General features: G+C 26.2%; 1 protein-coding gene across 7 annotated transcripts in view; it reads right to left on the bottom strand.

The window, feature by feature from the left end:
- Nucleotides 1-1,029: 1,029 nt before the first annotated feature.
- The window catches only part of LOC107440967 (armadillo-like helical domain-containing protein 3), a 92,674-nt gene continuing 77,007 nt past the window's right edge, over nt 1,030-16,696 (bottom strand). For all 7 annotated transcript variants that reach the window (XM_016054069.4, XM_071188418.2, XM_016054068.4 and 4 more), the window contains 6 exons: nt 15,747-15,829; nt 13,131-13,257; nt 12,763-12,838; nt 10,242-10,320; nt 7,767-7,883; nt 1,030-1,235 (listed from right to left, as the gene is read on the bottom strand). In XM_016054069.4, coding sequence (XP_015909555.1) covers nt 1,143-1,235; nt 7,767-7,883; nt 10,242-10,320; nt 12,763-12,838; nt 13,131-13,257; nt 15,747-15,829 — 575 coding nt within the window. In that variant the 3' untranslated portion in view covers nt 1,030-1,142. The remainder of the gene's footprint in view (nt 1,236-7,766; nt 7,884-10,241; nt 10,321-12,762; nt 12,839-13,130; nt 13,258-15,746; nt 15,830-16,696) is intronic.

The following is a 16,696-nucleotide window of genomic DNA, read 5'->3' as shown; positions in this document are numbered from 1 at the left end:
TATTTCACAAGAACAGTATCATTTTATCCTTTTTCTTTGCAAAGACAAAACAAGGTGACAGGACAAAGATCGCTTCTTTAGTAGTGAAATAGCTTAACAATATTTTTAGTTAGGGATGAGGCAAAAAATTTACATGCTTTCAAAATGGTGAAAATTTTCATTCCCCCCCCCCTCGTAATTTAAAACAGAATTTTTTTTCCTGCAAAATTTAAAAAAAGTAGTGTCCAGTTTGAAGAGATAGAAATACGTTTTAGAGCAAAAATGACTCCATGTTCAATTACGGGAGTATACACTTTGCGGAGACTGTACATAATGGTTTATTCATAGAAGATTCACGGGTAATTAAAAATATGTTCATATTGAGAGGCATCTCTATTTTTCAGGAGTGTCCTTAACAGAAGGTTTCACTGTATTTGGTGCCAAACTTGCTGTTTTCTAAATTAAAGAAGATAATGATACAATATAAAGATATATTACAAGGAATCCAATAATACATTTTTGGAAGCCAAATATACTGTTTCCTAAATTGAAGTATTTAATGATACAAAAGGAAGAATCGTAAGTTTTCATACTCTAATATTAAAAGAATCACAACAGAGAGAAGACAATATTTATTCCCCTACCTTCAAAAACTGGAAGAATGTTACCCATGATTGTAAAAAAAAAAATATCTTGTGACAAAAATATTCCATGAAATTACTCAGTTCAATGACAAATGTTGACAGATTAACCAACCCACCTGTTCTACATTAGGCAGCATAGGTCACATATAATTACACATATAGATCACATATTATTACTTAAATATATTCATTTCTGATCAGTTTTAGGAATTTGCAGAATTCAAAAATTGACATTTTCAGTTCTGCAAGGGTTAATGTCATCCTAGAAAGCTGATAAAGGTTTCACTAAACAAATACTAAAAAGTCAAATAGAAAAACAAAATTTGTTTATCAGAATTCATAAAATATACGTTGTGTGAAAAATTCAGTAGATTAGATAATATAATTGAAACAGTAACATGGTCAATAAAATCGAAAACATTGGATTTTTATTAATATAATTTGATTCATATTTTAGATAAAAATGCTAAAATAAACACATCTAAGGGAACAGATAAAAAAAATGATTCAAATAGGCCTTCAACTAATTGATGAAGATTCTCTGAGTAATTTATGCATATCTAAGGACTTGAAACTAGAAGTATTGCGATATTCAGCAACAATGCTCCGCACCTGAAATTCAAACATTGTAGAAAATTATTAAAAAAATTAAAATTCTTAGCTTAGAGTTTTATTATTAAAACTGTAACTGCAAGAAATAATTTTGATCAATTTTTAAAATTAATGAAATAGGAACTTTTTTAATGGTAGTCTTTAAACATAAAATATTTCAAATAATTTAATTTTTGGAACTTAAGGGATCACTTTCTTTTGGATTTTCTCATTTTTTTGTTACTCTATCATCAAAAGTTTGTTAAGAACATCAATCAACAGCACTTTTCTTAAAAAGAGGCCAAAATAAAGACTTTGCTTTATTGGATTGGAAGGATAATTTCTAGAACTTTAATGATTTTTTCTAAAAAATGCAATAAAATTGCACAGTTGTTAATTTTATTTTATAACTGTTGTTGAACAGTCAACCCAATTTTTGGGTTTCTGACTACCAATGCTCATTTTGAAAAAGCCAGATTTTCCAGTGATCTTTGATCCAGTGAATCTTTTCGAGTGAACCACTGGATCTTTGAAAAGATCCAGTGATCTTTTAATATCAAATCATTCAAAGAGGCTGATCTTGCTGCTAATACTCAAGCCTACATTTTTTTTCCAGAATCAATTTCTTTTAAAGACTACAATTCAATGGGCAATGATGTAATGACTTATTGATTTGTTACAGAATCTTTTATAATTGAATAAATAAAAAGTTCCCAAAATGAATTAGCTGATGCTGTTTCTTCAAATTAAGAGGATGAAAGGGAAGAACAGCTAAAAAAAAGACAGCTTTGTTTCTTAAATGGATGCTTACAAAGCAATTAAAACTGTTCGTTCTTTTGCTATGCGAAGTGAAAATTTCGTGTAATTTTTAGATACAGTTGATAAATTAGCAAGCATGCACAAATGACTTTTGTCAAGCATGCACAAATACGAAACAAAAACAGCTAGCTATTACGAATTATTTTGTTAGTAATCCTCTCTAATTTTTTACAATAAATCAGCTAACTCCTATTAGTTAGTTATTTTTCAATAATTGTTTTATTTGCTTTGACAGATTAAAAAAATAAAGCAGAGAAAGAAAGTATACTTTTAAAACTAGTTCTGAACTATAATGTTTTTCTTTTTTTATTTATGAACTTTATGACTTTATTTTATTTTTTAAAGTGCTTTACTTTGACATGTTGTAAGAATATTTATAGCAGTTAGTAATTTAATATAAAGTGCAAAAAAAAAGATATCAAAATATATAATAGCTTACATATTCACAATAGAATTTGATGCTTAGAAAACTCAAAATTTCTGCATATTGTAAGATTCTGGTAAAAAAATTTATGAACTGATAACGTGAATAAATTCTCTACCCCCTTTCGAGTTGACATTAACGAGGTTTGACTGTGTGCGTATGTATATATATATACATAAAACAAAATGTAGTTTATTATCCCTCCTGGCGTTTCCCCTCTCTCTTAGTTTCTTACTTCATGCGGCAGACACATTTTAGAAAGATTCTACCAAAAGTGTCGAGGGTCGGACAAAAGGTATGCTTTCCCCCTTCTGCTTCAGTTTGTGGTTAAAAGGGGTGATTATCGGTCTAGGTGGTCAAGGAGGGTCAAGACAGTTTGATGGATGAATTGTGTTTCGTGATTCACTTTTCTGAAAGTCGTTGTTGAACTTCATACAATCTTACACTTTTCTCTGAAATATCAAGCAATTCTTTCGTTCTGATAAGATAATTACTTTCAGGTTATGTTACATTCTTTCTTGTCCTTAGCTTTTTCACAATGATATAGTTGAAATATAACATCAAAGGAATGCTCAATGAAATGGAGCTGAATAGATTCTTGTGATTGATAATTTTTCCTTCCTGTTTCCTGTGATTTCTTTTATTTCCCAGATACATTTGCGGCTACCGTCTAAGTTTTTTACTTTAAAAAATGCGTGTGCATTTTAAATTGCCTCATTTCCGAATTCAAAGTACAATTTCGTTGATATACAAGCTAGTAAAAAGTCATATCTATCTTTTAAGTATATTAATGATATTTTTAAATTTAAAAAAATAATTAATGAGTATTTTTTCAATTATGTTCGATTAGAAAAATAACTGCTGTTTAATAGATATTATTTATTTAATTCCCGTTTTATTTCTCTTTTTCTTTGAAATTAAGTAAAAAAAAAGCTTTCGCTAAACGCTGCTGTTCTAAAGATGGAATATTGTTAAAAACGTACTTAAAACTTTTTAATGTACGTTAATACTATTTAAATAGAGTTCGTATTGAATTTCAAGTTATTTGGATAATTTATTCTTAATTCGTGTTTTAAATATTTAAGTAAAAGCTGTTCAGATTACACTTTATAAAATTGACTAAAAATATAAATTTTTATATATACACTAGTTAAGCAAAACTGCATATTTTATTGTAAATTTTCTTATTTTATTTTATAGGGTATTATCAATAATAAAGCTTAAAAAAATTCGTAACCTTATGAAATTTTACATACAAAAAATAAATATCAGTCCTGGAATTGTTGCAAGAATATTATTTTACAAGTAAATATAATGATTCGTTGTAGTTTTGTCCATTGCTGTTAAATTCAAAGGAATGATTTTAACAATATAGATTATGCAATGATATATATTTGGAAAAATAAATCACGTGGAAGTAACAGAATTTAAATATACAAAAATAAACGTAGTTATACAAAAATTTTTGGTAGTATTGGTTTAAAATATTTAATATTGATTTTTTTTAAAAATTCATCTCTTTGCACCATGTTGCTCCACGGAATCAGCTATTCCACACTAGTAAAAAATGGCGACAAATAAACACAATGGTAAATAACAAACAACAATAATTGTTTTCGGCTTATATAATATAGTTCGTGAAAAATTGAAAAAATGTGTTAAAAGGACTTCATCACTTTCTCTCCCTATCTGTTAGTAGAAAAAAACGTTGTTCTGCGTTTCTTATTCATCGAAACAAACTGACAAGAATTAGAACTAATGGTTATGACATAAAAATGCTTTGACATAAGAAAAGGTACTATGATTATGCACACCTCTTGTATAGCAATAAAACAACATCAAAAATGCTTTTTTTTTTAAAAAATGATAATTTTTTTTTTCAAAATTGGAAATAGCATATAAAATAAATATAGGATTTTTTTTTAGATTTTTTTTTTTAGTTTTTACAGTTCGCAGCTTAGCAGAAAAAAATCAAAGAACGTATGTAACATAAGCAGAAAAATTTATTGAAATAAGGAAAGTAAAATTTTCTGCATTACTTCGGTCAAATATCAATAAATTAAAGGTCATAACAACTTTTTATTTTCTAGAAAAATTAAATTTAAAAATTTTTTTAAAAGAAAATTATTCTTAAGAAAATTACATTAAGTTTTATTTGTGATTTTAATTTATATGGGGTAAAATATATTTAGAATGATAAAACTTGTATCCCTTAATAGTCATATTTACTATTCACAAGAGTAATATTTTAAAAATATTGTATTTATAATAAATAGCAATATATTTATGAATGTTGTGGATTATGAATGAAATTGAGATTGTGGTTGGGCACAAAAACTTGTTATTGCTTTTTTTTAAACATATGATTTGTTGGATTATGTTTCTTAAATTCGTTTATAACGTCATTTACAAATTCAAAAATATACAATTCCAAAGAATCAAAATAATGTAATGTCTTCCATTTTAGTTGCAAATATTTTTAGAACTTTTTATTCAAGTAGCGAGTTAATTTTTATTCCAAAAGCAAATTCTGCATACAAAATGCATCGAAAGATTACTGATGAAGTTAAATGGATATTTTGTTGCAGAGTGTTATTGAATTTTATTTTATTTTACTTTTAATCATAAATTTTATCCATTACTTCGATTATTTTACTTGTTAAGTTCGCAGAATTGTCGTGTACTTCATTTAGGTTCATTTATGTTTCATTTTTAATTCCAGCTTACTTTTATTCTTATTTTTTGTTTTAAGTTTATTTAAGCTCTATTTTAAGTTTTTTTTTCGCAGTCAAAGTTTAGACTTGAATTGAATTGCAGAAAATATAGTGACAAATCTTCTCTACATTTCGCATTTCTCTAACTTCTGTCATACACTTTTAGTACTATACGCCCATTTTTTTAGTTCACCTTTTACAGTATTTTTGACCATGAACAGAAAAGAAAACGTGCTCTTTAGATGAAACTGTATGATAACTCGTATGGACACTAGTATGATAACTAGTATGATATCTGGACACTAGTATGATAAGTATTGTCTAGATTATATTTACGTCACAATAAGGGTTTGTTTATCGCTTTGCGTTCCCCCATTTCAAATTAAACTTCTGAAAACTCTTTTAATAACTTAACAAAAACATCATGTAATTATCTACTTTAGATTTCAGACAATCAATCGATGCATATTTTAGTACGAATGTCAGTACTGTAATACTTACGTTGGTTTTTTCTGCCCATCTGGATTGAACAACTTTTAAATTCGTGAAATATTGGGAGATCTGAAAGTAATGTCATTTCGATGCACTTGATATTTGTTACCAAGATTTTATTTTTTATCAAAAATGTATTCACCCTTGTTATCAACAACCCTTCAATTCCGGATCGTAAAAAAAGGGATTTTTAAGACTATCGAATATTCAATGCGCCGAAGCGTCATTACTTTCTAGGTTTCCTGAATATTTACAAACATGATAATTACAACACAACTCGAGCTTACATCCTTGAGTTTACACACACTTTTATTTGGATTTCGAATGATATTATAGAAAAAATTGTACTTTGAATCAAATTAATGATGAATTTAATTAAAAATAAAACATCTTTTAGAGAGAAAAAAATCTTGTTTGCAAGTGTTCCAACAATTAAAGTATATAAAATGTGCAATGATTTTAATATTTTATTTTAGTTACTGGAATTTTCACAACGATTACTTAAATATTTTAAATATAATCAGCTATACTTTTAAAAAAAATCGTTTTCTTTAAAATGTATATCTAAATGTATGTATATTTAAAGTGTATTTGAGTAGAATAAAATATTTACATTTACTTTGTGGACTTGAAAGAAATATTTAGTTTATTATAACTCACTTAGTTATTTGGAGTTTTTAACAGCTTGCACATTTTTTTATTATTATTTATTAAGGAAATTAGAGTTTATTATTAAACTTATTTATCATTACTGAAATATTTATTTATATATTCACATGTATGAGAAATGTATTTACTAATGAAAAGAATTTCGATTTTTTCTCTATCCATGAAAATGCTTTAATATCATTAAACTAAAGTACAAATAAAACTAGCGTTTTGAGTGATGAGATTTTTAGAAAAATGCCGAGAAAGTCTTTAACATTACAAAAGAGGAGAGAGTGCTTTAAGAGTTAACTTCATTTGCCAGATAAAAATTTTTTAAATTTTTTTGTAAGCAACATAATACTTAAAAAAATTAACTATTTTAAATAAATTCGTTAAATACTATAGAAAACTAGTAATATTAGAAATTCATTAATTAGTTCATTAAATATTGCATTTGTTTAGACAAGAAATAATTTCCTGCAATTTACTCTAAAATGAAAAATGCTTTTTCGAAAATTAATTGAAATTTAAAAATACGAAACGATTTTATTTATTCAAAGATTTAGTATAATAAATTAAGCAATGAATATATTTTTTAAAAAAAAATTCAATATTTCGAAAGTGTTGGAGAAAATAAAAATGTAATCTGTTTTTAAAGGTAAACTTTTGGTTTGATTGGGGTTCAAACATGAAAAAGAACGCAAACTATTCACATCTATTCAAACAGAAATATTCTAGCACAACAGTTGAGTGATTTACGATGACAGCTTATACGCCTCTCAATTTGTGAGCAGTAGGAGGTTGAGGGGGAAGGAAATATTCTAGTTCAGAAAAGACGTGATCCCCGCTCCAGACCTAGAACGTGAACCCGTACATACACGGGCAAGCCGCTTTCAGCATAGAAACCATGCCCGTGTTATAACGGGCTTGACACCAGGAGGGTTAAAAAAGCTAAGCTTTAAAGTTTTTGCACTTGCTATAATGGGAACAGAAATAAATTTTGAATAGAAAAGAAATAGGACAATTTTTGGAAAACTACTAAATTCATTTCCAGAAACTTATTATTTCTACTCTTCTAAAATACATTAACACAATTTTTTTTAATTGTTAAAAAACCTGACTTAAAAAGTAAACAAAATAAATAAATATTTTTAAAAAAATTTTTAAATATGTACATTGAATATTGGTTCAGTATCTCAAAAAGGAGATATTTTATGAAAAAAGTAATATTCACAAAGTGAATTTAAAGTTTTGTAAAGATTTCAATCTCTAAGTACAGAAATCATTTCAGTAACCAAATCACCAATCAGAATGAAACAAATTTGGTCTTAAATTGGTCATATATGAATATAGTATAACTAAGGTAAAAATTGACTCAATCTGACATAAGATTGAAATTTTAAAATCTTATATTTGTCTTTAAGGAGAGATGTATGCAATAAATCTTGAACTTACCAAAGGAGTAAAAAATGCAGTTTCAATAGGTTTCTCAGTATATCTTTCATATTGATCAAGGTTATCATAGAGTTTTAAGGTTAAAGTGTCATAGTTACTCCTTACAACGTCTAAAACCTAGAATTCGAAACAATATTAATACATGAAAGTAGAGTTTAAAAAGTAGGAATAAAATATTTAAAATCTTGTGACTTGAATTGAGTCATGGTTGTCCCAATTTAATAACATTTAATAAAATTAGTAAACTAGTAAACATTATTTTAATTGATTAATTTTGCAACAAACAGTATGTGTATATTCAGTTAAATGTACAGAGAAACCTATGAATGCCAAATCTCTTTAGAAATGTGTTATGCAACTACTCTTTCAAAGGAAGATGTTACGATAAAGAATTAAAATTATTACGAAAACAAAATTTTAAAAAAAACTTAATACACAATCAGTAATAACTCTTACTCAGCAAAAATAAGCAAATCACAATTCTTCTTATCAGAACTTACAAAATATTTGAATGGCCCCCAATTACATTTTGTAATGTTTCCTTCTTCAACACTTAGTTTAATAGATCAAGTTCATACTTAAAAATGCACATATTGACAACTGGTTAGGCCAAGTTTCTGGAGGATAATTTACACAGACCACCAGAGAAAGGATTATATGTCATAGGCTTGGTAAAGGTGTTAAATTATACTTAAGAAAATGCTCTTTATATCTGTTTTTCAGCATAAATTTTGTTGTAAGTATTCCAGTTTCTGTTGACAGGAATATCATAGAAGGGGGAATAGACACGACAGTATTTAAACTAAAAATCAGGTCGTATCACTGACATGGAATAGGGGAGGAGCAAGGCAAAATTAATTTTTTTCAGAGGTTTAATTTTTTCACCAAAAATGGGATGCCTGACTAGTTTAGGTCAAATATTTCATTATGACCTTCTGAAGCTTTTATAAGTCAATCTGCATCATAACAACTTGAGGGTAAAACAAATTGGAAAATTTAAAGTGGGTAATAACTAAAATTTTAATGGTCATAACCATTATTTGACGTTCCTCATGTAAAAGGTTAGTTTTAAAGCGAATGCCATTCATTGTGTTTGGTATCATAAATATCTGGTGTCTATTGTTGTTTAAAAGTTACCACAAGGTTTAGATAAATATGGCATCTAAAATTAATAATTGTCTTTTAAATATACACTATGATGCATAAAAGTTTTATTCACAATTTTAAAGTTAAAAAAAAACAGACAAAAAAATTTCATTAGGTAGATTTTATAACTCAAAGACTTTTCCCAAAACTTGGCTGATTTAAAATTATCCTAAAAAGAAACAGCAGAGGTTAGAAACATAAAATATTGTAAATTTTTTTTACACATAGCTATAAACCACATATTTTTTAAAATAATTTTCCTTATTTTATTTAAAAATTAAAAAAAAAGTTTTCAAAAAGTATCCTAGCAAATCCATATGATAATACATTTTGATATATCAATATGATAATAGATTTGATGTACTATTTTTAATACATGCATAATGTATTACACGTCGATGACAAAAATATTTTTTTCTGATAAAACAAAAAGAGGAAAACTTCAGTTGTTATTATTTTATCATATTTATTGCAACTATTTTCATACTTCCTTTTAATTTCTTACTTTTCTAGTACAGATAAAATTTTACAGAGTTAAAGTTCCTCTCATCATTATTCAGTGTTTACAATATCTCCTGCAGAACCACTAAACAAAACATTTCCGCTAAAGCATAAAATCTCTTGCAATTGAAGTTCTTTTTACTTTTTTAAAATGAAAAATTTCCCCTTAAATACTATTATCAACTACCATGAAAAAATACATAGATAATTTTTTCTATGTTGGACCAAAGTTACTCAGGCAAAGGGTACTAAACATTATGAGATTAAAAATAAATAGATATATGTTTTAAAATATTTTTCACATCCATGTCTATTTAGTTAATCACAGATGGAAAATATAACAGTTGGTTTAAACTTGAAGTTATAAGTGTAATATAGTTTTTGTATTTAATTTCACTTTATTGTTTATAAAATTAGTAAAATTTTGTTTATTGGAAATACTTTATAATCAATTGTTTGAAAAGTTTCTTTTTATTGTATCATGAAATCTACAGTATTTTTTTCATTCTGCGTTGACCACTATGTTTCCATTTCATATATCAAGGTTTTAATAAATTAATTTATACAATATTAGTAACACTTGCCTAAATGAAGTGAATGCAAGTAATTATGTTTTCTTATGCTTGGTCTTTATTCAAAGCTTTCATTCCTTTCCAAATTACCTTCATTATTTACAAAATCAACATGCTAAAAGCTAAGTTCACATTTCCACTATTTAAAAATGATCTTTTATCAAATTAATGTGCCTATTTATCAATTTATACAATAATAGAATTAGAAACGCTCACTTATATACAGTGAATTTATATTAACTATATTTCTACATACTTGGTCTTCAGTCAAAGCAGATAAACCATTATCTGCCAAAGTGGATTCAATTTTTGGAGAGAAATGATTTATAATTGCCCTAAAAACAATTAACAAATTAAACTAATAAATATCACAAATAAAAACGGATACAGAATCTACAGAAAGTAAACAAAATTATAATTAGAGTGAATTATTGCACAAAAAAATAAAATAAATTGATTGACAAGTATAAATTACACAAATAAAAAAAAATATTAAAAAGAGAACAGTAATACAAAGTGCTTAAACAAAGCTTCTATTTTTTAGGCAAGACTCAATGAAAGCTAGAAATGGAATTCAAGTTGTCATAACTTAATTAAAAAAATTTAAATTGCTATGAAGATATTATATTACAAAATTTTTTATTTTTTTTCTATTAAACTAACACAAATCAACATAATAGATACAAGATGTTAATTTTTTAAATAAAGAAAATATAAACTTATTGAACTTAAGAGAATAAAAGTTAAAAATACTTCAATATGTAGGCATAATGATTTATTTAGTAATTTTAATACCTATATAAAAAACGATTAACTTAACTCATACATTGTAAAAGCTGCAATCTTAAATAGTTCTTTCTGGAAAATGTGTGAGAAGTGAATTGATAGTTTTATAGCTGCATGGCTTTAGTGCCTTTCTACAGAAACAACATTTTGGTAATAGCCATTCCAACATGTTCTGACCATAAAAATTAAGTTATCTTTATTGCTTTCAAGTGTTCCCCAACAGCAATGACAAAAACACAGCACTCTTGCACTTAGAATACACTCAACTATTGTATAAATACTTTGAGCATAAGTTACTCATGGAACATTAAACTGAAACGATTCTATGAAAGTTATCTGCAATGTTTCTAATGTTGATTATATGAAGATAAACAATCACATGATATCCAATCTGCATTTTTAACATATTGGCAATCCCCATTTTTTATGCATACTGCTGTTATATACAACTGCCTTTCTATAATTGCCACAACTTTAACATAATACCAATAATTGTGGGTGCATACCATGTCTCAAAAATTGTATGCCCAGGGCAAGTAATAAGTTCAACCAGGCATGTATTGTTTCATCCTTTTAACTAAAAATGCCCTATATTAGGGCTGAAGTGCCTCTTCAAATTTTTATTACAAAAAAAAATAAGGATTTATAAAAAAAGTTAGCTTATTCTTTTTCTCCCTAGTCACACATACTTTTATTTTTTTAATGAAAGGTTTATCTCAATGGATATTCATAAAAAATAATAATTATAAAAGTTGAAATTGAAACAAGAAAGCAAAAGAAAAAATTATATTTTAATAACTCTATATTTGTTTTAATAACTCTAACATAACATATGCTTCAAATCAATTACAAAATTTAATGTTCAGGAGAATTTTTGATTTGTAAAGTTTGAATAAAATTCTTTTATATTTAATATTCATAATTTCTTTCACTGTTTTGTCTTTCTGTTATGTGAGGAGGATTATGCAGTAATAAGTTTCCTTAAATAAAAAGCCATATTCATATGTTTTTATTAATATACTAAAAAAGATCTTTGAGAATGTAAAATTTTTGTTCTGGCATACATTTAATAAACTAAATGATAAAAATTATGATACTTTAAAGTCCTGGTGAGTATAATGTAAATTGAGCATTTATAAGTAAGTACTTAAAAACAGACCATCAATTACATACACTGTAAAGCTTACATACTACATTAGCAGATATTTATGTAATTTGATATTTTTGAAATACTTTGTTATAGTGCTGTTGAGAAATTTCAATGCCATCTTCATATTAAAAGTTTTCTCTCTCTACCTTACTTAATCGTTTGGAATTTCAAGTAGGAAAATTTCGGAGAATGTTTTTTCAGTTTACAATTCAATTTTAATTCCAAATCAAATCACATGGAAAAATGGGTTTTGTTAAGAAAAGAAGAATGCAGCTTAAAATGAAACGTTATCTGTGCATAACCACCAGATGGTTAAAGCAAAAGAAACAAAAATAAATAAAAAAGTAAAAGTTATATCTTGAAAGCTTTTCGTATTAAAAACTCTTTCCTTGGACACGCTTAAATTCAGTTTCTTTTAGTTATGTCCATTTGCTCGTACAGCAACAGAAATGTTTTTTACATAATAGGATACTCATATTTACATAATGGGATAATAAGGAATTGTAAAGAGATAATTTAACAAAATCAGGATGTTAATCTCTGATTAGTTGGATGCTTAGACTTTAAACCACAATTGAAGACCAATATTACTAAACTGAAAAATGCAAAAACATTTAAACTTTAATAAGAAATAAAGTCATACGTGAAAATAGCACTTCCCATTTTTTCATTAATTTTTAAATGTTGATAGGAAGCTATTTGCGTACCAGTGTTTTGTGCAGCAATTCGTTGATATTTTCAGAAAAAAATTACAAAAACACCGTAAATGAGGATATTTGGACTCGCTAGTGTGAAAACTGACGAATCTCAATGAGGAAATGAAGGGGCAGAAATAACTTACCTAATATTAACAAGACTATTCATTAACTTAGCAGCATACTCTTTCCATTCACCATCACAAGTTGTATATCGCAAAGCTGTAAAAATCATAAAATTTAAATATTTAATGCAATTTCATCACAGAAAAAAGTTTTCTATCCACACATTTTCAAATAATAAAAGATGCCAATCTTTGAGAAAACTCTGCTAGAGTTGTTTAAAATTTTTCTATTGTCTTCTGCATTGAAAAAAAAAATGAGTTCGTTGCATCGGAGAAATGTCAAACAAATCCTAATAATCAAAGTAAAAAAAATATTAGATACTTTAATAGCATCAATAGAATCAATATGCAATTCTTTTTTATCATAAAATAGAGAAATCATAACTTACTAAGTGAGTATAAGTTATCAAAAACAATATTCATTCTAACTATTTCATAATATAATTCGTCATAACAAGAAGGTGCAGGCAAGAACGTATCTCCAAATGTGATAAAAAGATTTAGAGTATTCATGACCTACAAATATAAATGTATCAAGTGATTAAAAACTGCAAGACGTTTTATGTAATGTGCAAATGTTAATAAAATTTTTATACAACAAGAGTAAATAATATAATTTAATTTTTTTTATGTTATAAAGATTTAAAGACTAAAAAGATTCAAAATGTTACTAAAAACAGAATATTAAAAATTAGCACAGTGTTAAAAAAAAGAGCATAACTTTAAAGACCAAGAACATCAAGAAATTCTAGGTGAAAAGTTCTTTTTATTCTGCAATTATACATTTACAAAAGTATTTAATTCACGCAAATAATTTATCAGGTTTTTATATTTAATGAAATTTTATGAATAATATAATGTATAGAACATGGAGCGAGAAACCTGCAATTTTTTCATGTTTAGGAGTGCAATCATATAATATATATTGGTATAATTACAGAACATATTATACACAGACTTACATTAAAAAAATAAATCAGAAGCAAACATTTTTCTAGAAAAAAAATATCAAATTTAATTAGACTTGTTAGAAATATATTGAAGCCAAATTTCAATACAATAATAGTCTGCTATTATGACAATTCAATATTACAGATGGAATTGTTGTTATAGTGAGCTTGTCGCTATAAATCAATACAAATCAATAAAAATATATGAACATCAATACAAAACAATAAAAATATATGAAATAGACACATTTGCATATATCCCTTATCTTTTGAATAACTAATTTTAATTAAAAAAAAATACATGACTAGAGTAGACTATTTATGTCTACAGATTAAAGACTATACTGGGAGTTTTTGTAAAATGCATGGAAAAAAATAATAAAATTAAACGCAATAGCTTTTGATATCATTGACAATACTCAATATTGATTTCAATAATAAGCTGCCAAGGGAAATAAGGGGGCATTTCATATAACAATAAAATAACATTTCATAAAACATTCAACAAAATTCTCATTCTTTTGAAATATACAGCCAGACTAGTAAAATATGCAGAATTTTTCTTTTTTAAGGAGGAACATAACTTGGCCAGTGGTTGTCCATGCATAACTCTATAAACATAAATGTAGAAAGATGTCTATTTTTCTCTTTTGACGCTCGAAATGAAAAAAAAATTCTTTTATTTTGCCCTTTATTAGTTTCTTTATTAGCAATTGATGGAGACTTTGAAACTTTTTGTAATAAAGGACTTCTCATAATATTCTGTGCTAGTCACATCAAGTTTTCACTATATTAAAAATTGTGTTCTATGCCATATAGTATTTAAATCTAGGAGTGACTGCAACAGGAAAGAGAAAGCAAAGTTTGAACTTTAAAATTTCAAGTAAAAAACGTAATCCCAACAATTAGCATTGTATGGTGACTATGAAACCTTAAAATAATGTTACATAACAATAAAGTGAGCAAGAAAAAGGTGAAAACATGTAGCAAACTGTACTAGATTTATTATATAAATGTTATATTAAAAATGCATACCATATATGAATGCTTCATGAAAAATAATTTGATTAAATTCTTTTCCTGTTTTTGAAGTACAAATTTTTTTAAAAATACTAACACTCTTATTACTTTTTGATTTAACATAATTTGATTAAAAATCAAAAGAAGAAATTTCACTATTTTTCTTATTTAAGGGTTGAATGCAATAGAAGAATAAGAATAAAATACATAAGAAATTGATTTTCAGCTTCGTAAAAAAATAAAAACAAAAACACATTTTTATTAATCTTTACAGATTTTAAATTTATATTCCTCTAAAATTGATTTTAAAGCATATACTGCAATAAAATATAAAGAATAAAATTACATCAGAGGTACATCTAAACTAAGGTAAACAACGTTAAAAAGCACAAAAATATTATTAAATGCAGACAGCTGTTTCTTATGCTCAAAGGGCAACCTTCATCAGTGCAACTGTTGCACTTCTTTAACGTAGTTTATCTTAGTTTGTATTTTAGCACAAAGGTTTAAATTTATATTTCTCTAAAATTGATTTTAAAGCTTATACTGCAATAAAATATAAAGAATAAAATTACATCAGGGGTATATCTCTAAACTAAGGTAAACAACGTTAAAGAGCACAAAAATATTATTAAATGCAGACAGCTGTTTTGGATGCTCAAAGGGCAACCTTCATCAGTGCAACTGTTGCACTTTTTTAACGTTGTTTACCTTAGTTTGTATTTTAGCACAAAGGTCACCCACTTGTGTATGTACATCTCTAAAGCTAAATTGCTACAATTTAAACTTTTCTTTCAATATTTTTCAACACACTATTTACAAATAATCACCAGTTTATAAAATAATAGAAAAAAGTTTATTTTAATCAAGAGAAAAAATTAAACATGTCTATATACTTGAAAAAAATATTATTTTGAATGAAATAAATTGGCAATCAATTAAATCTTTTTAAAATGCTATTATATAGATCTAAAAATATGTTTAACATTATAAGATGAGTAAAAGAAAATTAATAACTATTATAAGTAAGCTTACCTGAATACATAAATGAAAAATGTTGCAATTCTTTGTAAGCAACCCTTCTTGAGTGACAAGGAACTTAATTAAACTAATAAGAGCTAAAAAAAAAGGGGAGGGAAAAACAACTTTATGAGGAGATTGTTAAAAAGATTACAAGCAGTTTCATATTTTAAATGTTTCTAGTAAGGGAACAAAAGTAAATAGGATATGTTTGAAATATAAAATGGTAGAGAATAAGTTCTGAAATACTTATTTTAATATGATAATGAGTTTTCTTTAATCTTGATAAGAAACTCATCTACAATATCACACTGCCTTCAACAATATTACTTCACAAAATAAAGTTATCTTTTTCTAAATGTTAAAGTCAATAAATTGTTAATTTCACTCAAAGCACAAGATAATTACCGATTTTCATGCTTGATTTGATTTGGACAGTAATGATTTATATAGTTTAGCCTCAAACATTTATTAAATTACTTTGTATTTTATACAAAAAGGATACGGTATACTTTGTGCTATGTAAAAGTAAAAAAAAACATGAATAGAGCACAAATGAAAGAATAGAAATAAACATACTATAGTTTGGTTCCATAAACAATAATCTTCCAAGAATGCTGAACCTAAACAAGAAAAGCTCCTTTACCTTAAAGCTAACACTGTAGACTGCAGTTTTCCTTCTAATATTATTGATCGCATCAATTCAAAATTAATCAGGCCATCCACCAAACTGTCTAATTCGAATTTTAAAAATTTGATTGTTTTATATTATTATCTGAAAATCAGTCCTTGATTTGTAAATATTTTGAATAAATTTGAGTTTAAAAGTTCTTCCAGGTAACAATTTCACCAAACTTAATTACCCTATTGCTGATATTAATAGCTGGGGTATTAATTGAATTTTGCGACAATGGGTCTTGCACATATTGGACAATTTAAACATACCCTTAAACTTTGACTTAAAT

Source organism: Parasteatoda tepidariorum, chromosome 12, assembly GCF_982258835.1.
Source record: "Parasteatoda tepidariorum strain Cologne lab strain chromosome 12, Ptep-v5.0, whole genome shotgun sequence".
Classification (NCBI taxonomy): Eukaryota; Metazoa; Arthropoda; class Arachnida; order Araneae; family Theridiidae; genus Parasteatoda; species Parasteatoda tepidariorum.
Note: the sequence above shows the minus strand (reverse complement) of the source record. Positions and strands in the feature narration are given on the sequence as shown.